This window comes from Manis pentadactyla, chromosome 1, assembly GCF_030020395.1.
Source record: "Manis pentadactyla isolate mManPen7 chromosome 1, mManPen7.hap1, whole genome shotgun sequence".
Taxonomy (NCBI): Eukaryota; Metazoa; Chordata; class Mammalia; order Pholidota; family Manidae; genus Manis; species Manis pentadactyla.
The window spans coordinates 66,358,878-66,383,664 of record NC_080019.1 but is presented as its reverse complement, the minus strand read 5'-3'; the positions used below and the strand labels follow the sequence as shown (position 1 = coordinate 66,383,664).

The following is a 24,787-nucleotide window of genomic DNA, read 5'->3' as shown; positions in this document are numbered from 1 at the left end:
ACAATATATTTCCCATTTTAAAGTGTTTCAAATAACATAAAACCATCAGATGGGAATTATAGGAATGGGGGGTGTCTATCATGTGCCAGACTCTGACCTCGGCACGTCCATCTCAGCTTCCCGCAGGTGGAACCTGGGGCTCCTGCTAATCAGCTTCCTCCTCCCCTTTCCTCTTCCTCAAGGGCATTTTTATAGGAACTGTTCTCTCTGCCCTGAGGCCTGCAGCTCTCTGTTCACTAGTCTCATCTGAGCCCTTCCCGTTGGGCTCCCCTGAACTATGGCTGAGGTCCACAGCCACCTGGTTCTCTCCTAGGTGGAATTTCAAAGAAGCCCCACATACCAAAATAACCTGGCAATTCACCTGAGGTTTACAGCACAACCCTCCGGGAGGGCCTGGAAGGGTCACTGCAGGAGGGACCACAGAGGGAAGGACGGGTTGGGTTCCAAAGGAAAGATCTGGAGGCCCCTACTCCTGGCCAAGGAAGGTGCTTTCCACACAGTCAACCATTTCTGTGTATTGATGAGGGTCAGCAGCCAGGAACAATATCAGCAACAAAATATCTGCCAACCAGTTCAAGGCTGGGGGGGTGAACTATGGGGGTGAAGGATGAGAGGAGGTCATGGGAAAGGAAGCTCCCCCAGACCACCCAAGGACAGCTACCTTCTGCTCTGAACTGCGTGCTTCCTCTGCAGGTCCTGCATTTTTCTCTTCCATTCCGCTTCCTGGAAAAGATGAGCGGTTTATCAAACGGGCCCCCTCTGGGTATTAAAATACAGTAGAAAGCCACAAGAATGTAAAAGTACTGGCTCATGATTAAGCAGACAGAACAGTGAAAAGAATAGAAAGGCCACACAAAGATGGAGTGAGGCAGGGTGAATGAAATCTTAGGTCTGGGGGAAGATGGATTATTGACAAATGGTGTTCAAACACGTAGCTAATAACTATCTGGGGAAAAAAAATATGAACTTGGATCTTCATTTCATCTCTTAAACCAAAATAAATTCTAGGTGGGTCAAAGATTTAAACTTAAAAAACAGAAGTGGCATCAGCAAGATGGTGGACTAGGAGGTTGTCCACAGAGCTGAATACCCTACGGGAGCCCTGGCATCCGGCTGGGAGTTCCCAGCATCTCGGTGGAGCACATCTGGGAAGAGACTTGTTGAAGGGGGAAGAACAGGTTCACTTTGCCTGCATCCCCCGCCCCGTGGTGGCACAGCTCAGTGCCAAGAGAGACACTCTCAGCCCACAATTTCTCCCACGGGGTCGTGTGGGAAGGTTAGTGGGAGTGAGTGAGCACCCAACTGCTCCAACCTTGAGGGACACTGCCCAGGAGGCCCATTTCCATCTCACCCCACCCAGAACTGAGGGAAGCTGCCCGGCTGAAACCGTCTGAGACACTGGCACAAGGATCTCAACACCCAGATGCAGGTCTACCGGCTGGCCGGGGGACACCAGACAGTGTGAGAGGCGGAGAGGCACAAGTGCAGAGTATCTGTGTGCAGTCGGAGATACGCTGGTGTTAGCTTAAACCAGACTGCTGCAATTGTAAGATGCCTTGTGTAAGTCTAATACTAGCCACAAGGAAGAAAACCTATAGTAGGCATGCAAAAGGTAAAAGAATCAAAGCACACAACACACAAAAAATCATCAAATCACACAGGAAGACAGCAGGAGAATTAGGAACAAATTAGCTACAAAACAGTCTGAAAACAACACAATGGCAACAGTAAGTTCTTACTTTTCAACAAATATTGTAAATTTAAATGGATTAAATTCTCCAGTCAAAAGATGAAGAATGGCTGAATGGATAAAAGCAAAAACAGAAACCAATCTGGTTTTTGATATGCTGTCTACAAGAGACTCACTTTAACTTTAAGGACATGAAACTGAAGGGATGGACATATATATTTGATGCAAATGGAAACCAAAAGAAACAGAGGTAGGTGTACATAGACAAAATAGACTTTAAGTAAAAAACTGTTACAAGAAATAAAAGTCACTATGTAATGATAAAGGGGTCTATTCATCAAGAGGATATAACAATTTTAAATATGCAGGCAGCCAATATCAGAGGTAAATATATAAAGGAAATATTAACAGACCTAAAGGAAGAGATAGCAAAACAATAATAGTAGGAGACTTCAATGCCCCACTTTCTACAATGGATATATCATCCAGACAGAAAATCAATAAGGAAAAAGAAGACTTGAATATCACTATAGAGCAAAGGGACCAAGCAGACATACACAGAACATTCCATCCAAAAGAAGCAGAATACACATTCTTCTAAAGTGTCCAAGGAACATTCTCCTGGATAGATCATGTGTGTGCTCACAAAACAAGTCCTACCAATTTAAGCTTGAAATATATCACATTGATCTTTTCCAACCACAATCCTATGAAACTGGAAAACAGTAACACGAGGTAAATAGTAAATTCACTAATATGTGGAATTAAACAAACCCTCCTGAACAGCTAATGGTTCACAGAGGAAATCAAAAAAGAAACCAAAAACATATCTTCTGACAAACTAAAATGGAAATACAATATACCAAAACTTATAGAATCAGCAAAAGAAGTTCTAAAAGGGATGTTTATAGTGATAAACTTCTACTTTAAGAAAAAGAAAGGTCTCAAATAAACAACCTAACTTGACACTTTGAAAAACTAGAAAGTCTCAGCCCTAAGTCAGCAAAAAGAAGGGAATAATAAGGATCAGAGTTAAGTACTGTATTGTGCACTTAAAATATGCTAAGAAGATGGATCTTATGTAAGTGTTACTACCACACACACACACACACACACACACACACACACACACAAAGAGAAAATAATGATAAAGAAGGCCGGAGGATTTGGGAGATGATGGACACGTCTAAGGTCTGATGGTGGTGATGGTTTCAAGGGTGTATACTTATCCCCAAACTCGCTGAGTTATATACATTAAATATATACAGGTTTTTACATGTTAGCCATACCTTAATAAAGTGGAATGAATGAATTAATGAGGCCATAAAAGTACTACAAGAAAATATAGGAATATTTTCTTTTTAGATCTCAGAGTGACCATAAGCAAAAGATTGGTAATTTGATAATTTTGAGCATACGAACATTATTAATTTTGTATGACTAGACCATGGTAAAGTTGAAGGACCAATGTTGTGGAGAAAACAGCTACAGCAAGAACAACAAAGGGTTGGGTTCATTTCCATAATGACTGTCAACTGCTCTTCATTGCCATGAAATGATCAGTGACACAGACCATGTGTAACTGGAGTGTTTTAAGATTTACCCATTGGTGGCATACCACAGAAATAAGCAGATGCTATAAATGAAGGCTTTCTTTGTTCCAGAGATCTGGTTGTTAAATATTTACCATCACACCACCTGATCCACCCCAAATATCTTCAAATCCAGGAGACTGTCACACTTTCTAAGAGTTGTTTTCAACTGGGTTGGAATCAAAATGATGGCAAGGGTGTCCAATAAGAGACACAGCTCTGTGCACTTTGAAAAAGGTCCCAAGCAAATCTGATCCTGCACCCATGGAATCTACCAGCCTCACCTCAGAACCCTAAGAATCCTATTCCATAGTTCCCTGTATTGGCAGAAGGTCTGAAAACTTTGTCTTTCAACTTCTCTCAAACCATAGAACAAAAATGAGAAACTTTGTTGGAAGACAGCATGGTTCTTGGCTGGCTTTAGCAAGAAGCACGAGGCATCAGCTCACCTGTACTTCCATTTTCTCCATCAGGGCCTGGAGCACCTGGGCCTGCCTGAGTTGCTCCTCAGATTCCTCATCCTGCAGTGACCCAAGGTTGGACTCTCACAATGTGGGACTGCAGCGCCTGCAATTTCTGAAAAAGCCAGGGGGTAGTTTGATTTAAACGAAGATCGAATCTTGATGTTGTCTTGAGCAATGTCAGGAGGGCACAGCTTAGCCCACCTACAACCCCCCAGCCTGTCCTCCTTAGGTATATGCACACCTGCAGATACTCACAAGCCCGCACACTCCTCCACTTGGGTTCTCCTGCGCGCTCAGCCCTTGCGCAGGAGAAGCCAGTTTGCGTGTGATAACAGAATTCAAGAGTATGATTTCAATTGCATGGAATTCTGCTGTCCTCAAAACCCAGAGCTCGCCTGACAGCTGCCCCATTTCTTCCTCAGGCTCAAAAAGGGTGAAGAGAATCAGGCTGTCAGAGTGTTTGGGAGGGTCCCAGGCACCCCAGACCATTCCGAGGACTCCTTCCCCTCCTCCCACAAAAAAGTCCTAGCTGTCACCAAGAGGGCCTGGCTTTGCACAGGAGTCAGGACACCTATGCCAAGTGATTCCTGGGCTAGCCGTGTGTGACCTGAAGGGAAAGGCACAGAAAGTGGGTCAAAGAGAAGATGCCTTGCCACCCGCCTATGGTTACATTTTCAAATACATCCCTACCGCACACAGTAACAAAAGCAAATATATCCATTTCTATTCAGATACTAAACTCATAAGCCCTATTAAAGCTTTAAAGAACTCCATGTCCCTAAATTAACTTGGTGTCATTCTTGCTAATCTTTAATTCTTCTCCAGTACTGCTAAAGCCATATTGGGTCCAAATGTTAACCATTTTTAAACCCCTTGAATATTTTCATAGAGTCAAATGCTCAGATGTATGCACAACTCTCAGCTTCTGATAAGCCTGTCACTTCTGTCTTCACACTGCTGCTTAGGACACACCAGCGGGCTAGCTTTCTTGGCACTACAAACCTTCACGGCATTTTCCCTTCAACTAGGCAGTCCTTTGAAAGCTGGATTTGCCTTGTATCCAATGGAAAGTTCTTCCTTCAGTCAGGTAACTGAGCCAAAGGAAGCTCTCAGTATCATGGGGAAAGTTTTAAGGAGAAATAGTTTCAAAATATATGGAACTCTCATTGTCCCCCACTGACATGAAGGGGAACCTTTACTTGTGTTTTGAAATGTACTAGCTTACAATGTTATTCACAGTACTATAAATGGAATCTTACGTTTTCCCCTCAGGATTTAAAAAAAATTTAACAAAATAATTATCCAACTGTAGTGAGAATTTCTTACCCAGTTTGGTTCCTATGCTTTAATATAAGTAAAATAATGAAGTGTCAGGTGAGAGAAGATGGGGGAGACATACAAAAACACAATGTAAGCATCCTCTAGGGGGAAAGACAAAAATAGTAATAGTACATGAGATGCTCCAGTTGTGATCCGAGTTAAAAGGAAGCCATGGATGGTAAGAATTATGTCCTCTACTGAAACTCAGGATCTCCTAAGCAAAAGTAACCCTAGTTTCTGAACAACTCCAAATTTGAATTAATACCATTTATCCAATGTCTAGTCAGCTAGCACTGTGTGGGAGTCAAGAAAGGCTTAGATGAGCTCAGGAATGATGGGTATGGAGCTGGAGTCTGACGTCCATATGGTGGAGCTGCATCTTGCCATCCACAAGGCATCCTTTTCCATGTTAGGGGAACATGTAGTATGGGAGGGCTTGGGTCACTAGAGATCACACACACGCACACATGCATCTCATTTCAACCCCACCACCTTCCCTCCTTGGCTTTCTACCTCAGACTAAGACGGTGGTTCACCCAGACTCCAAGCATATCCTAGGACAATCCGCATCTGGAACAGTTGTCTAGGTGTTTCTTTAGGCAGAACATGGAATGATTGTGAGAAACACCATTAGTTCATTTTCAAAAACAAGAAAAGATTCTCCTTGACTTGAGGAAGACCACTAAAAGCTGAAGACATTCAGAAAATATTTCTCCTCAAAACTTTTTCCCTAGTACAGTTTTATCATACAAGTTTATATGCCTGAATAAACTTGGTAATATACCCAGAAGAGCAGGGGCTTTCAAGTTGCAGTGACTGGGTCCAAATCCCAGTTCATAATATCTGTGTGACTGTGGGCAACTTATATGGCCTCAGTGTCTTCACCAGTAAAGGAGGAATGATGTGAGCTTAAGAAAAAAGAAACTTTAAAATATAAATTAATGAACTAATGATGTACCTGCTTTGAGAATGTTTGGTTGTTTGGTTGTTGTGGGGATTAAAAGTCTGTGTACACAAAGCACACTGCATAGGGGCTGGAAAACAGTAAATACAAACAGTAAAAGTTAGCTCTTATTTGTGGCTGGCACGAAGCCTGTGCCAAGCGAATGTTTGTTGGGAGAAAAATGCATTCACTTAAAGTTTGCCTCATTTCTGGTCCAATGATGAAAGCCCTTCGTAAACTAAGGGTGATATCTAGGGAGTTCTTATTATATAACAGAGGATATTAAGTGTTGTCTATGTGCTAATTTAACCACTTGGCAACCTCTGTTACAAGAAAGAAATGGAAGCACAGAAAGGTTACACAGTCTGTATGTGAAAGTACAGGGATGAGATCCCAGGCATGGCCTTGGGTATCTGGCTTTACAGTGTATTAGGCCCAAATGGCAGATGAAATAAAACTAGTACAAACTAAGAAATGAATTTTGAGAACAAGTAAGACTTTTGACAAAACAACTTTGAAAAGCCTTTTAAATCAGGTACCTCTTCTAACATGGAATTTTCGTTGGCAAGACTTTTAAGTTTATCCCAAAGGAATTTTAGCTTGTCTATTTCCTCATGTAGATTGACCAGCTCTTTTTCTTTCCATTCATCAAACAGCTTCTCAGCTTGTGTTTTTCTCTGATGAATGCTCTTTGCTTCCTACAAAGAAAAGCAAGAATAATAGAATCATTAATTCCATATTATGGCAAATATGTACTGAGAAACTGCCAGGGACCCTTCCCCAAGCAAGTCAGTATGGAGACCTAAAGAGCATTTGTCCCATTGTTTGCACTTGGAGTGGGACAAATATTATCTGAACTTAAAGTCCCATGAGGATCATGTCTTTTCTCTTTATATTTCTCACAGTGGCTGACACAGTTGGTGTGTGATACATGCATGTTGAGGGAATGAATCATGAATGAATAACTCAAAGAATGAGTGAGGATATTTATGTATCTTCATTCTACAAATAGGTGCTGAGTACCTCCTTAGGGCTGGATTCTGGAGCTTTACCCTGTCTTTGTCCTCAAAAAGCTAATCACCAGCATCATGTAAGAAGTTCCAATTCAGGTGCAGACCCCCTCAGAGGGTGTGAAGAACACAGGAACGGCACTGCTCTGCTCTGCTTTTGGCCATACGGGTCTGGCAAACACTGAACTTTTCCTTTCTGACTGCCTAAAATCATTTGCCCTTTCCAGGAAGCTGCCGTCCGAGCTCCGACCCCGGCCCTGGAAGCCAGCAGGAACCCGGGCCCCGTGGGATGCACGTGCTTCACGGGCCGTGGGCTTGGTCCAGGACGGAGTCTCCCTGACTGTGCTTCTCCCTGCCCACCTGGAGCTGCCGCTGCCTCTCAGCGTCCATCAGTGCCTCCAGCTCTCCTTGGGTCCACTTCAGCTTGGCCCCCAGCTCTTCTAACTCCTTCTCCACTGACTGTTTTTCCTCATTTTTCTGTTTTTCTGCCGTATCTATGCAAAGAGAGGGTGACCACTTTAACAAAGTCAATCAAATGTAGCTCCGCACCTAGGCAGTGGCACCTCAATCTGGGAGCAGCTTCACCACTTACACTGTATACTGACCTTGGGCAAGCGACGTAACCTCCCTGACCCTCAGTTCCCCCGCCCTGGAGAATGGAGATAATAATAGCACCTAACTCAGAGGGTTGTTCTGAGGATGAAATGTGACCATGCAAAGCGCTAGCACAGTGCCTGGCATGACAGCTCAATAAATGTGAACTATCCTTATCATCTAAAGACCTGTTTTGACAGTACTGATACATGGAAACGTGAATGCAAAATTAGTAGGCGAACACAAGCAGAACACCCAATAGCAGGCACACACTGATTGTTAATACAAAGGCCTAATCTATGTATCCCAACAGCAATCAGAGAGGAATTTAAAGTAATGGAAATTATTGTAGTTCACTTTTTCCAATGTTAGTATGGTTTAAATGTGTGGTTTTAAATTTCAGTGCCAAAAGGCACCATGCATGATGAAGAAACCTTTTAGCTAAGGTTGCTTTAAGTGTATACTTTAAATATTTTAAGACTGAAGAAGAAAGAATTATAAATGAACATTCCAACTAAACCACATACTAATAAACCAAGAATTATGGTTCAGTGATAAAAATCAAAGATTGTACAATTGTACTTGAACATTTGTCACTTTTTAAAGTACATGTAGTGATTACTAGATAGAGCGCATTGTTATTAAAACTTTAAGACTTTCTTTGAAAACAGACATGGCTTTTCTCAAATTGGACTTTTTTGAAGCAAACAATTTTTACTTGCAGTAGAAATTAATTTAGGTTAATAAAGTGATTTGAGGTTAGTATGGAATAGGACAGCAGGGTTATTGGAGCCTGAGAATAGAAAAGTCATGAGCATTAATGTAGCAAAAGGTGCCTTAAGAACATATTTTCCTCTCCTTACAGCACTTCACATTAAGGAAATAGTAAGGAATATGCACAAAGATTTGCATACAGGAATGTTGATCATATGATTTATAATAGGTTACTATACGTTTTTTAGTAGCCATATGCCTTATGGAATAATTCAGCTGTGAAATAAATTATGATAGCTATATGGTGGGATACTATTCAGCCATTAAAAATCATGTTTTCAAAGATGATTTAATAACATTGGAAAATGTGATGTATTCTTAATTGAAAATCAGCAATAGTCAAAACTCCACATTATATGGTTATACCTATATCTATACCTACATACAGAAAAATAATGGCAGGAAATGAACCAAAATATTAACTGCAGGTGATAATGTCCATGATTTTTTATTTTCTCTTTTCTACCTTCCTGTACTTAAGTTTTATCAAAGGCCTACTTTTTTTCCCAATTTTTATATTGTGGTAGAAGACACAGAATATAAAATTTACCATCTGAGCCACTTTTAAATATACAGTTCAGTGGCATTAATACCTTGATAATGTTGTGCATCCATCACCACCGTCCATCTCCATAACTCTCTGCATCTTATAAAACAGAAACTCCACCCATGAAACAAGGGCTCCCCATTTCCCCTATGCCCAGCCCCTGGGAACCACCATTCTACTTTCTGTGCCTATTAATTTTATTACTCTAAGTATCCCATGTAAGGGAACTCATATATTTGCCTTTTTGTGGCTGACTTATTTCACTTAGCATAATATCCTCAAAGTTCATCTATGTTGTAGCATATTGCAGAATTTCCTTTCTCTTTAAGGCTGAACAATATTCACTTTTTAAAAAATGTTTTTACTACATTTTATTTATCCATTCATCTGTCAATGGACATTTGGGTTGCTTCCACATCTTAGCCACTTTGTATAACACTGCTATGAACATGAGTGTACAAACATCTCTTCAAAGACATGTGTTTTTATCATAAAAAGTTATTTAAGAAATAGAAAATCCATTTTTCTTTAGTAACCTCCAATACAGAACCAAGAAGCAGTAGATATATAATAAATGCATAGCAACTAGGCAAATACATGGTAGTATCTTGAAACTCTGTCCTTAAGAAAAGTTTTATTGAATGAGGCTACCATATTTATATTTTCATATCTATATTTATTTTAATGTTATAAGAGCTATTTTTTACTGTTCAGTAAAATTTTTACCTCAAAGTATGGATACAAAGTATGTAAATCTCTTTATGGGAAAACATACAGCACTGCTGCTCATTTTGGAAACTGAAATGTTAAAATTAAAGTGACTAAGTCATAATACACTTACATACATAAAAATAATCAAAGAACTGGTCTGACTGCTCATTAACCTCATTTAAGTTCATTCCTAGTTAGCATCAGAGAATTAGCAGATTTACAAAAGGCTGGAGGCTAAGAGCTTTTCACAGTCCCTCCATCTGACTGCCCCATTCACAGTGAAGGCCGCTGAGACCCAGTGGGGAAGGCACTCATCGTGGTCAGATAATAGAAAAGGACAAAGCTACAACTCGGACCTACCTATGTGGCTCACAGTCTTTTGTCTCTACACACATGGCCAGAAACCCTCCCAGCCCTGTGGCGGCGGGGGTTTGGATCACCTCATCCTCAACTGGACGACGAGGTTCTGAATGAAGCTTTCGTGGTATATATGCCTCCCACCCACTGAGTGCCAGGCCAGGCCCTTCCACCATCCCAGGAGGGCTACCGGGACTCACCGCCTTCTGCCGTGCCCGCATGCCTGCGCTGGATGTGGCCCCGGAGATAGGCGGCATTCATGAATGTCTTCTCACACAGGTGGCACTGTGCAGAAGGGAAGCAGTAGGGAAGCGCAGGATTAGGTCACTGGAGTCGGCTAGAGATTCTTCCTATATCAAAATTCCAGTTTCTCTGGGACCCCTGGGCTGCTTTAGAAATGAGGAGTTTGATTTCCTTAGTAAGGCAGTGATATCAACCTAAAATGTATATTCTGAGCTTTAAAACACAACCAGTGCCCTGAGGAACTGTGAACACTGACAAGTTATTTGATGATACTAAGGAATTTTTGTTAGTTTTTCAGAGTATGATTATGGTATTATGTTTATGTTGAAAGGTGAGAGTCCTTGCTTTTAGAGATACATACTGAAATATTTCCAAATAAAATCACATTGCTGATGCAGTTTAAATAATTCAAATGTGGAGAAAGTAAGTAGGGGAACAAACGCTACAACACAAACCCAGCCAAACAACAGGAGACAAGGAGAAATGCTGGCTGGGCTGCTGAGACCCGAGGAGGCCCACCATCACGCCGGCCTTGAGTCTGAAAGAATGAGATGCGCGCATTGCAGTGGCCCAATCTGCTATCAGATGGACAGAAATTTTTTGAGAGTGGAACCCACACTAAGGAACAATCGCCAAGAGCTGCAGGGAAACTAGATTCTGGTGCCATCATTGGTTCCAGGGGCAAGCGATACCTGAGTTCCACAATAACCTTGGATTTTCCCATTAAAATAACCAACAAATTCTTTATTGGCCTAAACCAGGTTAGATTGCTCTTTTGTCGTTTACTACTGAAAGGGTTCTGACCCTTTTTATCATAATTAACATTATATCAATTACCATTCAATCTATTGACATTGTATCATATGATTCGTTCTGTCCCACCCACCCGCAAACCGAATTTCCTGAAAACCCAAATCAGCATGACTTGCTCCTACATGGAACAAGTAGGAACATGGATGGTTTGGCACAGATCCTGGCCACCATGACTGAAGGGCCCCCACCAGTAAGATGGCGAACTTCCGGCTTCTCTTCCGGGTCCTCAGTTCCCGACGGCGCCACCTAAAGCCCAATCACCCCTCGCCCCCCTCCCAATCCCAGCACCTAGCCAATAGTCACCTGCCCCGTAGAAGTGACACCACAATCACCCCATGCCCCTTCCTATATAACCCAGCACCTTTCCCCAATAAAGCGGATTTCTCCGGTGAATTGCTGCTGTGTGTCGCTCCTTTCCTTTCATTGGTGCCGAAACCCGGGAGATGGGACACCCCAACTGGGCCCCGTCTTCCCCCCAATACCAGCAGCAGCTTGCCCTCGTCCTCTTTTTCCAGCGCTGGCTCATCACACTCACCGCTCCTCTCTGGCCTTTGGGTAAGTTTTCCCCCAGAGTGGGCCGCTCTTCCCCGAGCTATCGCAGTGCCATTGACTGTGATCGTCCGGCAAGGCCCTGACGCTCGGGAACGAAGATAGAACTCTCCCCGCCTCCGGCCTTCACGGCTGCAGCGGACCCTCAGGCCCCCCTCCAACAGCCATAAACGAGGTGACTCCTTTGTAGATGAGAACGCTCCCTTTTCCACTCCTTTCTTCCGTTTTACCTGCCGAAATCCGTTCCGTCCGCCGAAAACTCCTAGTACTAGGTACCTCGGACTCCGGCACTCTGCCTTCTTAGAGAAGTCTGGGTGACGACCCACACTTCCTAAGAAACCGACTCATATACGAGTTTCCGCAGACCACCAAGGATCATCGGGGACGCCCTTTGTCTCCTTGCCGTCTGCTCCCAGTCCGAGGGTCTCCGTTCGTCTTCCCCTGTTTGTCTCCTTCTCTGTCCTTTAGCCATGGGAGCCTCCTCATCCCTCCCTGGAAGCTCACCTCTTGAATGCCTGCTCAAGTATCTAGCCACCCTCTCCCTGACGCCTGATATAAAACCAAAACTTCTCCGCAAATACTGCTCCCAAAATTGGCCAACATACCCCCTAGACAATAACAACCAATGGCCCACAGGGGAAACTCTTGATCCTAACATCACTCGCAATCTCTTTAACTACTGCCAGCGCCTGAAAAAATGGAAGGAGATTCCCTATACCGAAGCTTTCCGCCTCCTCCCCCCACCTCCCCCCAAGTTCTCCTAGCCTGCAAGCCGTCTCCCCCGCAGAAGCCTCCCGTTCACTCCCTTCCCCCTCCTCTCCTACAACAGCACCCCCCTTCCTCCACCACCATCTCCTCCCCCACCTCACCCCCCTGCAGATCAAGCCTGAGCCTTTCAGCCCCCCTCTAACTAAGTTCCAAGAGCCTCCTCTGTCTTTGCCCCCATCACCTGTTTCTCCCCCACAGACTGAGCCAGAACCCTTCAGTCCTCCTCAGACTCAGTCCCGAGGGCCTCCCAAAATTATCGCCCCCCCTCCGAGAAGTAGCAAGATCCAAAGGCATCGTGCGCGTTCACGTCCCTTTCTCCTTAGGAGATTTAGCCCAACTTGAGAAACGCCTAAGTTCCTTTTCCACTGATCCCACGACATATATCAGAGAGTTTCAATAGACCCTCCAGTCATACAGCCTCACACATCATGACATTTTCATGCTCTTAGCCAATACCCTCCTTCCTGAAGAGCATAGATGAGTTTGAGACTTCGCCCAAACGCACGCCACCTAAACCCACAGGACTGACCCCACCTATCCCTCTGGCCCCACCGCTGTCCCCGAACAAGACCCACACTGAGATTATAACACCACTGTGAGTCTCTGCTCTCGAGATATCTTCGCCTGCTGCTTAACAGCAAGTCTGAAAAAAAAACAGCTCGTAAATAATCAATTTTCAAAAGCTCCCTCTGAGTTCTTAGACAGACTCACTCAAGCCCTATTACAGTATACCAGCCTAGACCCAGAAACGCCTGATGGAAGACATGTCCTTATGACATACTTCCTAGCTCAAAGCTACCCCGACATTAAAGCTAAACTCAAAAAGTTAGAACAGGGCCCCATTACCCCACAGACTGAGATCTTAACAGTGGCCTTTAAAGTCTTCCATAACCGGGAAGAGGAGAAGGACCGCCGTAAACAAAAGGCTGATCAGGCCAATTTCCAAATGTTAGCCCAGCTGATAAAACCACAACCTGGGCACTCCTCTGCAAACAAGCCCCCCCCAGGAGCTTGTTTCAAGTGCGGACAAGAAGGACATTGGTCAAGGGCATGCCCTTACCCCAGATCTCCTACCACCCCATGCCCCAGATGCCACAAAAAGGGCCACTGGAGGTCTGATTGTCCAGCCACCCGAAGGGGAGGCTGGATGAACAACCCCCATCCTAAGCCCGCCGTAGTGGGGCTGGCAGAAGAAGATTGACGGGGCCCGGGGGCTTCTCGCCCAACCATTTCCATCACCAAACAGGAGCCCAGGGTTACTTCAGTAATAGACGGTCGCCCCATCTCCTTCCTCCTAGATATAAGAGCCACCTTCTCAGTCTTGCGGGAATACCGGGGCCCTACCACACCTGCCATTACTCCTATAGTCAGGGTAGGAGGTAAACAGATTTTCCCATTAACCCCCCCTTTTATGCACAATCCAAGACAATCCCATACCTTTCTCCCACTCCTTCCTGGTTATGCCCCAGTGTCCCATTCCCTTACTAGGACGGGACATCCTTTCTCTCCTCCATGTTTCCATAACTATATCCACTCCCACAGCCCCCAGTACTCCCTTTCTAATGGTCCTCATAGCCGATGACCCCCCTCTACCCAATGAAAGCTCCAGTTCCGCCCTCATACACCCTGTAAACCCCAGAGTTTGGGACATTTCAAGCCCCTCCGTAGCTCTATGTCCTCCTGCCTCCATCAAATTACGTGACCCCTCTCAGTATATCTGTCAGGCCCAATACCCCCTAACCACTTCAGCCCTCATAGGCCTCCAACCCATCATCCAAGATCTCTTAAACAAAAATTACCTTAGACCCACTCACTCCCTGTTTAATACCCCCATATTAGCTGTTAAAAAAACCAACGGATCTTTCCGCCTCGTCCAAGACCTTCGCCTCATCAACATGGCCGTTGTCCCTATCCATCCCTTAGTCCCAAATCCACACACCATTTTATCGCTGCCCTGCCTTAGCCTCCCGAGACCCCTCCTCCCAAGATTTTTTCACCTTCACCTGGACAGACCCATACACAAGACATTCTGAATAACTCACTTAGACAGTTTTGCCACAAGTCTTCCGAGTCCACCTTATTACAATACGTGGATGATCTTCTACTCTGCAGTCCTTCGTGGGAACAGTCTAAACTAGACACTGCCTCCCTACTTAACCTTCTAGCTTCCAGAAGTTACTGGGTATCCCCTGTCAAAGCTCAAATCTCTTCCCCCTCTGTCACTTACCTCCGATTTCTTCTATCTCAACAAAGAAAGTCCATTACCTTAGACAAAAACAGCTCCTCTCTGACCTGCCTGTTCCCAAAACCAAGACAGAAATCCTTTCCTTTCTAGGCCTGGCTGGGTATTTTAGAGCATAGATCCCTAACTTCTCCCTGTTGGCAAGACCCCTATACGACCTCAGCAAGGGCCCCCCGAAGAACCATTATCCTTCTCACCCCGACACTCCTTCATTAAGCTCCGTCGAGCCCTTGTGGAAGCCCCAGCTCTCCATCTTCCTGATTTGTCGAAGCCCTTCTCATTATACATTCATGAGAAGTCCAGTCAAGCTCTAAGAGTCCTAGGCCAATATTATAGCCCATCCTTTGCCCCAGTAGCTTATCTTTCCAAGCAATTAGATCCCACAGTTCGGGGATGAGCCCCCTGCCTACGGGCATTAGCTGCTGGGCAGCTCTTGCAGAAGGAAGCTCATAAACTGACATTCGGGGCGCCCCTTACCATTCTGTCCCCACATCACCTAAAGGATCTCTTAACCTACAAAAGTTTACAGACTTTCTCTCCCTCCAGACTCCTGACCTTACTGTCCTCTTTCCTCCAAAATCCCATTCACCCCCATTGCCATCCATACCCGAATCATGACTTTTTCCTCCTTTACCGCTCTCTTGCTTTTTCTCCTCATTCGATTCAAAGTAAGACAGACTTACACACAGCATCAAACAAAAGTTACTGCCCTCATTGCCACATCAGACTGCCCTCTGAAAAGCTGCTCTGAGCCTTTATACCCCCACTTTCCTCCCTCCACTGAAGTGTTCACTAGCAGCTACCTTTATTCTCCCTACCTCTGCTTCCTCTATGACCAAAGACAAGCCTATTGCAGGCGATGGCAAGACACCTACAGGGGATGTCCCTACTGGTCTTGCACCATTCACTACATGAGTAACTCCCAGTACCCACAGTATTACTCCTCCAACCGTTTCATGAAATACCCCAACGGCTCATTCTCTTTATCAATCCCAGATCCCTGGGACTCTCAATGGGCCGCTGGGGTCACAGCCTCAGTTTACTATGGGGGGTCTTCGACCCCCCACAGTACCCTTCATATCTCTCGAGAGTATGTTCCCTCTCACTCACAGATCTCTCAAGTTGCATCAGATATCGGACATTCCGAAAAAGTCGTTATCCAAACTCGACGGCACTTCTTCATATTCTTATTCCTCCTACTCTTAGTTACAGCTTATTCAAGACACCACCATCTTTCTCAACCACACCCTCAACACCGCCAATTGTTTCTTGTGCGCATCACTACAGCGCCCATTGCTGGCCACCGTGCCCCTTAATATTTCCAACTACTTCTTCCATGCAGAAGGACAACCCCTCCGCCCCCTGGCAGACATACCCCTATGGGAACCAAAATACGCAGATAATCTCACCATCCACCACTGTGTAGGCCCAGCTCCACCCCCCTCCAGCACACTTCACTGCCTCTCTATCTACACCCCTACCTCCGGCTCTAAGACTTTCACTCAACCGGGACACTTCTTTTAGTGCAATGGCAGTCTTTTCAACTCACTGCCTCCAACTCCGATATACCCTGCATTCTCGTCACCCTAATCCCACAGCTTACACTTTACAACATGGCAGAATTCCTTGAGCTCCAACCTCCCTTGCCCTCGTGCACAAAAAGGGCTGCTTTCCTTCCCATCATGGTCGGTATCTCTTTGACCACCTCAGCCATTGGTGCAGGGTTTTCGAGAAGAGCCTTGAGTCACTCTCTATGGGCAATTAGAAATCTCAACGACAAACTTGAAAGAGCCCTGACATCCACTGCCGATTCCCTAGCCTCTCTCCAAAGACAGGTCACTTCGCTAGCTAAAGTTACCCTTCAAAACTGGCAGGCCTTAGATCTGCTTACAGCCGAGAAGGGCGGCACCTGCATCTTCCTTCGAGAAGAGTGCTGCTATTACATCAACGAATCCGGCATTGTACAAACTGACATTACCAAACTCACCGACCTTGCCTCCAGCCTCCACTCTGCTTCCAATTCCAACCCATTCTCTTCAATACTAACAAACCCCCTCCTTACCTGGCTCTGGCCCATTGCAGACCCCATAATAATCATTCTTCTCGCCTGTCTCTTCTTACCCTGTATAATGAAGTTCATCAAATCCCAAGTCAGAAAAATCTCTAATTAAACTTTCAACCAGCTTTTACTCAGGAACTATCAGCTTCTGGCCACAGAAGATCCCTCACTCTCACGTGACCTCCTCACCACATGCTGAGATGGACCCCTCTCTCTGCTAGAAACTGTTCCTAGAAACAATGGCCGCAGACGCCTGGCTTCTGGCACCCGTATCCTCCTGGCACCATTGGAATCAACAAGTCCTCGACCTATAGTTACAAGGAACCTTCATTGATTTCCAACCTGAAGAAGTCCACATCTACTCGTCCTTACTGTGGGGAGTCCTATCAACCCTTTCCCCCCAATCCTCAAGCCCTCACTCCCTTCTCCGCCACCGTTCAGCAGGAAGCAGTCAGAAAGAAAGCAACGTCCACAACCCCATAGAGGAGAAAGGGGGGAATGAAGGGCCCCCACCAGTAAGATGGCGAACTTCCGGCTTCTCTTCCGGGTCCTCAGTTCCCGACGGCGCCACCTAAAGACCAATCACCTCTCTCCCCACTCCCACTCCCAGCACCTAGCCAATAGCCACCTGCCCCGTAGAAGTAACACCACAATCACCCCATGCCCCTTCCTATATAACCCAGCACCTTTCCCCAATAAAGCAGAATTCTCCGGTGAATTGCTGCTGTGTGTCGCTCCTTTCCTTTCAATGACAATTTATTAAAGGGTAAGTGTCCCCAGTCCACATTTTCCATGGGGAGAGATGCAAATGCTCAAATTCCACCCTGAGTTATGAACTGTCACTTGGTTGAGTGAAGTTACTTTTCCAGAATGGGCCTGGTTCTTCCAGTCCCTTGCTACACACTGATTACACACATACATACACATACACAACTTTACACATCACACTCTACATACACACAAACTCTTCATACATATACACACCTTCCATAAATACACACACACCATACACCCTCATTCATTCACACACACACCATAAATATATTTCTATATGCACACAAGCACAAGTTACACATCACACACACCTACCATGCAGAGATGTACATTCCAAACATGCACATATACACATTAGACAAACATATTCACACCATTCATAAACACATGCCCTCCATACATTCACACATGCACACACTGGTCAGGCACCCTCTACATAAACATGTGCACATGCAACATTCATACACACACTGCCACATAGCAGTCTCCATACAGACATATGCACACACAATCTAGAACCCGATGAGACACCCTCAGGCCCTCTGGTCTTGAGCAGCATCTCTAAAATCTGTTCCTAACCCCAGTGAGAATGACCCACAGTGGCCTTGGGGCCCAGGGTGGATGTGCTGCTGCCTAGGAGGCCTGGTGGCCGAGCCCAGGGCTCTCCCCTCTCCTCACCCTGCAGAGATTCCTCACCGGGTGGTAGCTGTAGGCACCTGTGTGCAGAAGCAGTTGCTGCAAGGTGCCGATCAACTTGCGAGGCCGGTGGCTCTCCTGCCGCACGCCCTTGAGCTCATCAGCCTGGCGGGCCAGCTCCTGCTGGCCACGTTCCTGCTGCTCCAGGCTGGCCTGCAACCGTGCCTCCAGCTGGACCACACTGGCACTCAGGCAGTCCTGGCAGTGCAGCAGGTACTCGATGATGAGCTGTGTCAAGCACAGAACCTTGAGCAGTGCAGGGTTCACAGGCTGCCCACAGTGGTTGCACACCTCCCGGTCCAAGTTGCAGAAGGTGACACCATTGAGGAGCTCCTGCAGGATGGCCACGTCCACCTCCCGTGCCACGCGGTCCACATCCAGGGCGCTAATGCACCTCCAGTCTATGCTTTCACAGTGAGACAGGAAGTTAAAGGTAGGGAAGGTAAAAGTCCCAAAGACAGAGCCACTGAGGCCCTCGGCAGTGGTCGTGAGGGACTGCATGGGCGGGGGAAGCCCTGGGCTGACCCCCGGGGGTGGGTGCCCCCAAGGCCACGGCAGCAGGCAAAGGAGCTGAAAGGGGGCCTGGAAAATGAGAAGAGACTCCAAGTTAGGCAAGATGCATGTGGCTGGTGAGCAAGAGACTAAGTGGGTGAGGTGAGGCATCGGTGCCACAGCCTGCTATGCGTGGAAGGCGCTGCCATGGCCACAGCTGCGGAAAGCAAGAGCGTGGGCTTCCCGGTCACACACATGTGGATTCCCATCCTCAGCCTTGGGCAAGCCCCTTCCCAGTTCTAAGCCTCCTGGGTATAATTGGGATCATGGGGCCCATTTTGCAGGCTTATGGTTAAGAATGAGCCAGGTGAAGTACCCAGCCTAGTGCCTGGCACATAGTAGGTCCTCAGTATACTATAAGAATGCCTGCAAGAGGTCTTTGTTGGGGGGAGCTGTCAAACGTATGCATGGGCCTTTCGGTAACCCCGCATTATCTCAGAACAAAGTCTGTAACTCGTCATGGGAGGCAGAGCCACCTAATGTCCATCACACCTAACCCTCTCTGCCTATAATTACAAAATTATATTGGAACAGGGGTGGGCTATGTTTCCCAGTTTCCCTGGCTATCAGGCATTTTACTTGTTTCAAGAAGTAAATATCCCACGCCGTCCACCCCGGGAAGCCCAGTCCTGGGGGTTCAGCTCTGCTTTCCTCATGGGTACCTCGGTCCAGAGCAGCCCAAGGAGCTGAGGGGCAGGGCGGGGCAGGGCCGGAGCAGGGCCGGAGCGCGGGGAGGGGCGCGCTGGGGGCGAGACCGGCGCACCTCTAGCTCGCGGCTCCGGGCCGGTCCGTTGCCGGGCGTGCAGGGCACTAACGTTTAACGTCCTGCGGCCGGAGCACCGTTCCCTCGGTCTGGGGGCGCCCCCTCCCGGACCAGATTCCTGGCATAGCTTTCCCAGGAGGCCCAGCTCACCTGGGGGTCACGGCAGCTGGGGAGCAGAGAGGTCCCGCGGTGCTGGCTCGGCGTCTGGGCCCCAGCCCGCCTCCCGGTCGCTCCACCGAACCGAGGCGCCTCGGCCATTCTCGGAACCGTCGCCCCTGTGCGGGCCAGGGGTGCTTCCCTGTGGCCCGGACACCCCTGGAGGCAGGGGACAGAGCCCGCCTGGCCCAAACCGTCGCTGCCGGCCTGCGGGACCGGGGACGGGAGAGCCTCTGCAAACCGTCAGGTCGTGGCCTGGGGTCGCCGGTGCCTCTGCTCCTCAACCGCCACCCGACCGCGGCCCAGGGAGGGGTGGAGCCGTCGGGAATGGCTGTTTTTAGGTCGGTTGCGCACGTTAAATCCGTTAGGAAAAAAGGACATATAAAAGTGTAGGCAAAGGGTCTGTTTGTGTTTATACAGAGGATCAAAGCCTAATTTGGCTACCCCGAAAATGAACTAAGAAACGATATTAAAGAGAACTTCCAACATCAGCACTCTCGGGAAGACTCATGCCAGAAGATGATCATCAAAAAACCCCAACAAAGATCCACGCACTGCTACAGCTGTAGATGCACTCATCCCACCAGTTCCTGGACCTGCCATGGGAATGAGGAAGGAGATATCTAAGCTGGCCTGTGCATACAGTAAAACAACAAATTTGACTGGATCTATACTGTTGGAACTCAACCAAGAATTAGGAGAAGTGCAAATTGTAGCGCTCCAAAATCTTACAACTACAGACTATTTACTGTTAAAAGAACATATGGGATGTGAACAGTGCCCAGGAATGGGTTGTTTTAATTTGTCTGATTTTTCTCAAACTATTCAAATTCAGTTAGATAATAACCATCATATCATTGATAAGTTTTCACAAATGCCTAGGGTGCCTAACTGGTTTTCTTGGTTTCACTGGAGATGGCTGGTAATTACAGATATGCTTTGGTTATGTAACTATACTCCTATTATGTTAATGTGTGTGCACAATTTAAGTAGTAGCTTAAAATCTATACATGCTGAAGTTACTCTACAAGAAGATATGTCAAAGAAATAATCAATCTTCCCATGTTTTCTTCCGCCTGCTACTTCTATAGCTTTTCTTCTTCCTTCCTAATTACAACGAATTCTTAAATAGAATTCGTGCCTCATATCAAATTTACCGAGTATCATAACTCCTCCAAGTGGTAAAGATACCTCAAGACAAATGCTGGGCATAGAAGCCACAGGGCATAAATATGCAAAGAAATAAAAAGCTAACCATTTCAAACAATAAGGCTTCTCTCTCACTTACCAACTTTACATTTCCCTGTATGGCCCCGGAAGATGACTGGTTAGCCAGAGACGGGTAAGATTCCTCAAGGGAGGAACAACCTAAGACAGGCACAGTCGCAGGGGGGTCATCAGGTGAGAAATTGGGGATCAACAGAGGTGAGGCTTAGAACCTCACCCTCCCTGTTCTGAGAGAAATCTTCTGCATACGTGGATGTTTTATTGCCCTTGTCTAGCTTGGATTAACACATAGTCTACAGGCACACACCTGATCATCTACATTTGCTCTCTTACAACACTAAACTATGTTTTCTACCTTTATGTTGTATCTACCTACCACTTCAGCATCTTATTAAAAATAATAAAGAGAGAAATGTGGTATCCACATATAAATCAAGTATAAAAATCAAATGTGTATTCATATTTGAACTGACTGTTTATAGTTCACAATGCATGAGCAAAACCAAAAGTTTCTGTGATGACTGCCCTTGTACTGTTCACCATGTAACTTATTCACTATGTAAGAATTTTTTCTCCATGTAAGAACTTGTTCGTTATGCTTCAGAAGATTGGAGACTGACGAAAATTAGGCTTGGGGTGGATTAATGATTGTGCATTGAGCATTGACTCCCCTATACAGAATTTTATTGTTGTTAACAACCATTTGATCAATAAATATGAGAGATGCCCTAACAACAACAACCAAGAAAAAGTACACACTTCCAATTGTAAAATAAATAAGTAACCGGGATGTAATGTATAGCATAAGGAATATAGTCAAAATATTGTAACAACTTGGTATGGTGATAGCTGGTACTTAGAATTATCATGTATATAAATGTTGAATCACTGTGTTGTACACCTGAAACTAATGTAATGTAATACTGTGTGTCAACTACCCTTCAATAAAAAATAATTATCTAAAAAAAAAAAAAAAATCCGTTAGGAAATTCCAGGATCCAATTGAATGAATGGCTCCCAGCCCTTGCTGAGAGGCCAAGCAGAGCCCAGCCAGGCTGCAAGTGCTCCCGTCCTCACACACACACACACAGACCCACATACCCACCCCCACCGACCCCCACCACACAGGCACAGCAACCCCCCAGACACACATACACAGACACACACACCACACACACCACACGCACACACACACCATACACACACACTGTTTTTAGGTCGGTTGCGCACGTTAAATCCTTTAGGAAAATCCAGGATCCAATTGAATGAATGGCTCCCAGGCCTCGCTGAGAGGCCAAGCACAGCCCAGCCAGGCTGCAAGTGCTCCCGTCCTCACACACACACACACACAGACCCACAGACCCACCCCCACCCACCCCCACCACACAGGCACAGCACCCCCCCAGACACACAGACACAGACACACACACATACACACAACACACGCACACACAGCACACCCCCAGACACACACACAGGGACACACACACACATACAACACACACACAGCACACCCCCAGACACACACACACGGACACACACCACATACACACACATACCATACACTCACAACACACACACACCACACACACACACACATACACACACCACCACTCGGGTATAACCCGCTGGCCTGTTGAAAGCTGGGGCAGCTGCACCCTCCAAACCGACGCCCAGCACACCGGCCCCAAACTAAGGGGACCTTCCTGGTTTCCGATTGGGCCTCACACTCCTCCTTTGGGTGTGTCCACCTCCCAACCTTCTGGCTTGCCCCATGGGTCCACTGTGAAACTCAGAACCAAAGAGCTCTCTCTCCTTGTGTCAGTCCCTACCTGATCGCTTCCCTTTCCCATAGCCGGTGGTTGCTTTACTGACACTCAGGTTTCTGGGAATTTTTTCAATGCATTTCTCCCACCTCAGCCTCCGTCTGCCAAGCTCTGTATTTGGGGGCAACCAAAACACATGGGTATGGGAACAAGTGTTGGCAAAAATGTGGAGAAATTGGAATCCCTGTGCCTTGCTGGTGGGAATATAATGGTACAACCAATGCAGAAAACAGAATGGTGATTCCTGAAAAATTTAAACATAGAATTACTATATGATCCAGCAATTCCACTTCTGGGTATACACTCAAAAGAGCTGAAAGCAGGGACTCAAGCAGATATTTGCACATACATGTTCCTAACAGCATTATTCACAATGGCCAAAGGTAGACGTGTACACCCACATATGAATGGGGAAATAAAACGTGGTATGTAAATATAATGAAACATTATCAGGCCTTCTAAAAGCATGAAACTGATACATCCTACAACATGCATGAACCTTGAAAATACTAGGCTAAGTGAACAAAAGGACAAATATTATATGACTCCACTTCCACAAGGTACCTAGAATAGTCAAATTCATAGAGATAGTCCAGAAAGTAAAATGCTGGTTCCCAGGGCTGCGCTGGGAGCTAGGGAATAAGGAGTTATTTAATGGCCACAAAGGTTCAGTTTGGGATGGGGAAAAAGTTCTAGAGATGGATAAAGGTGTTGCTTGTGCAACAATACAAAAGTACTTAACTGAATTATAAATTGAAAATGGTGAAAATGGTAACATCCTTGGTGTGTTTATTTTACTACGATTTCTAAAACATAAAAAAAGAAGTAGTGGAGCAGGGACCACGACCCAGTGGGGAAGTTTGCAAGCTCTCTACTCTGGTGGGGAATCTTGTCCCCCCTCTCCTCTCCTGGTCAGGGCATGCTTTTCACTCGAGCGGTTCCTGCCACCCATCAGAGGGGAGAAGAGTCCAGGCTCTGGAGTCAAAGACATAGTTTCATTCCACATTCACAGGATGTGTAACCCTGAGCAAGTCATTTAACCTCTCTGTAAGATGGGAAAAATAAACTCTACCAAGCAGGGTCATTATGAGAACAAACTTAGCTGAAGCCTCTCTAGGCTCAGCCCAGGACTGGGCAGTCGGTGGTGTGTCCTCCAAAGTTCAGTTGAGTGTGAAATTTGGGGGACTTGGAGCATTTGCTTCTCAGCTCTCTTCCCACCATATCACTAAGCGTGTAGAAAGTAGCTCTAGGGTATCTGTGTGTATTTGTGGGTGCCATTTCCATCAGCCTAAATTCCCTCATGTGTAAACAGGGTGCCTGCCCTCTTCTGCAGGGCTGTTGTGAAAAACAGGTCTACCTTGTCGGTAAGGCCAAACACTGAAGACTCCGTCTTCAGCCAACCAAGGCCTCCCGTGACTGGAACCTTCACTCCCTTCCTTTAACTGGGAAGTTCAACATTCAAATTCGAGAGTTAGTGAGTGCCTGCTGTGTGCCAGGCTCGGTTCTAGGTCCCAAGGACACCGAGAGCTTATAAAGGACTAGATCATTTAGCCCCGGGAAGCTGTCACCCACCCTCTGCCACAGCACACACAGATTTGGCAGCACCAGTAGGGACAAGTGTGTGGTCCACGACATAGGAACAGGCCGAAGGAGACTGGCCCTAGATGTCTAGTCCAGGGGACAGTACTGTCACCCTTAGTGTCTGGGCCCTAACTATAGGATGGGAGGACAGGAGGGTGGGTTCTCAGGATCTGCAGTTTCCATCTTGCCCTCTAGCCCCTCACACCTGTTTCTCAGGCCAGTGCTAGACGCCTGCTCCCTGACGCAGCAGGGACACCGTCACAGCTGGTCCCCTTCCTACACTTAGGAATGTGTCAGGCAACAGCGGGACACACTGCTGCTGATGGAAGGTGGACTTTAGACTCTAGGCAGCACACGGTAGGAGTGCCCTCTGCTGTCTGCTGTTGGCATCACCCCTCGGAAGCCCGCTCCTAATTTCACTTTCCGGAAGGGCATCTGAAGTGTTACCACATAGGTCTCCTGATGCTGGGATGCTGGCCATTAATGGTCCCTGAGTTGATTTTAGATCAGAGAGGTATGGTTGGGTTTTCACAGTG

At 46.3% G+C, this 24,787-nt stretch overlaps 1 protein-coding gene across 1 annotated transcript in view; it reads right to left on the bottom strand.

The window, feature by feature from the left end:
• LOC118908223 (cilium assembly protein DZIP1L) overlaps positions 1–19,265 on the bottom strand; it is a 44,176-nt gene extending 24,911 nt beyond the window's left edge. Inside the window, 7 exon segments of the mRNA XM_057498022.1 lie at positions 662–723; positions 3,732–3,828; positions 3,830–3,858; positions 6,549–6,707; positions 7,380–7,513; positions 10,203–10,287; positions 18,147–19,265. Coding sequence (XP_057354005.1) covers positions 662–723; positions 3,732–3,828; positions 3,830–3,858; positions 6,549–6,707; positions 7,380–7,513; positions 10,203–10,287; positions 18,147–18,809 — 1,229 coding nt within the window. The 5' untranslated portion in view covers positions 18,810–19,265.
• Positions 19,266–24,787: the final 5,522 nt, after the last annotated feature.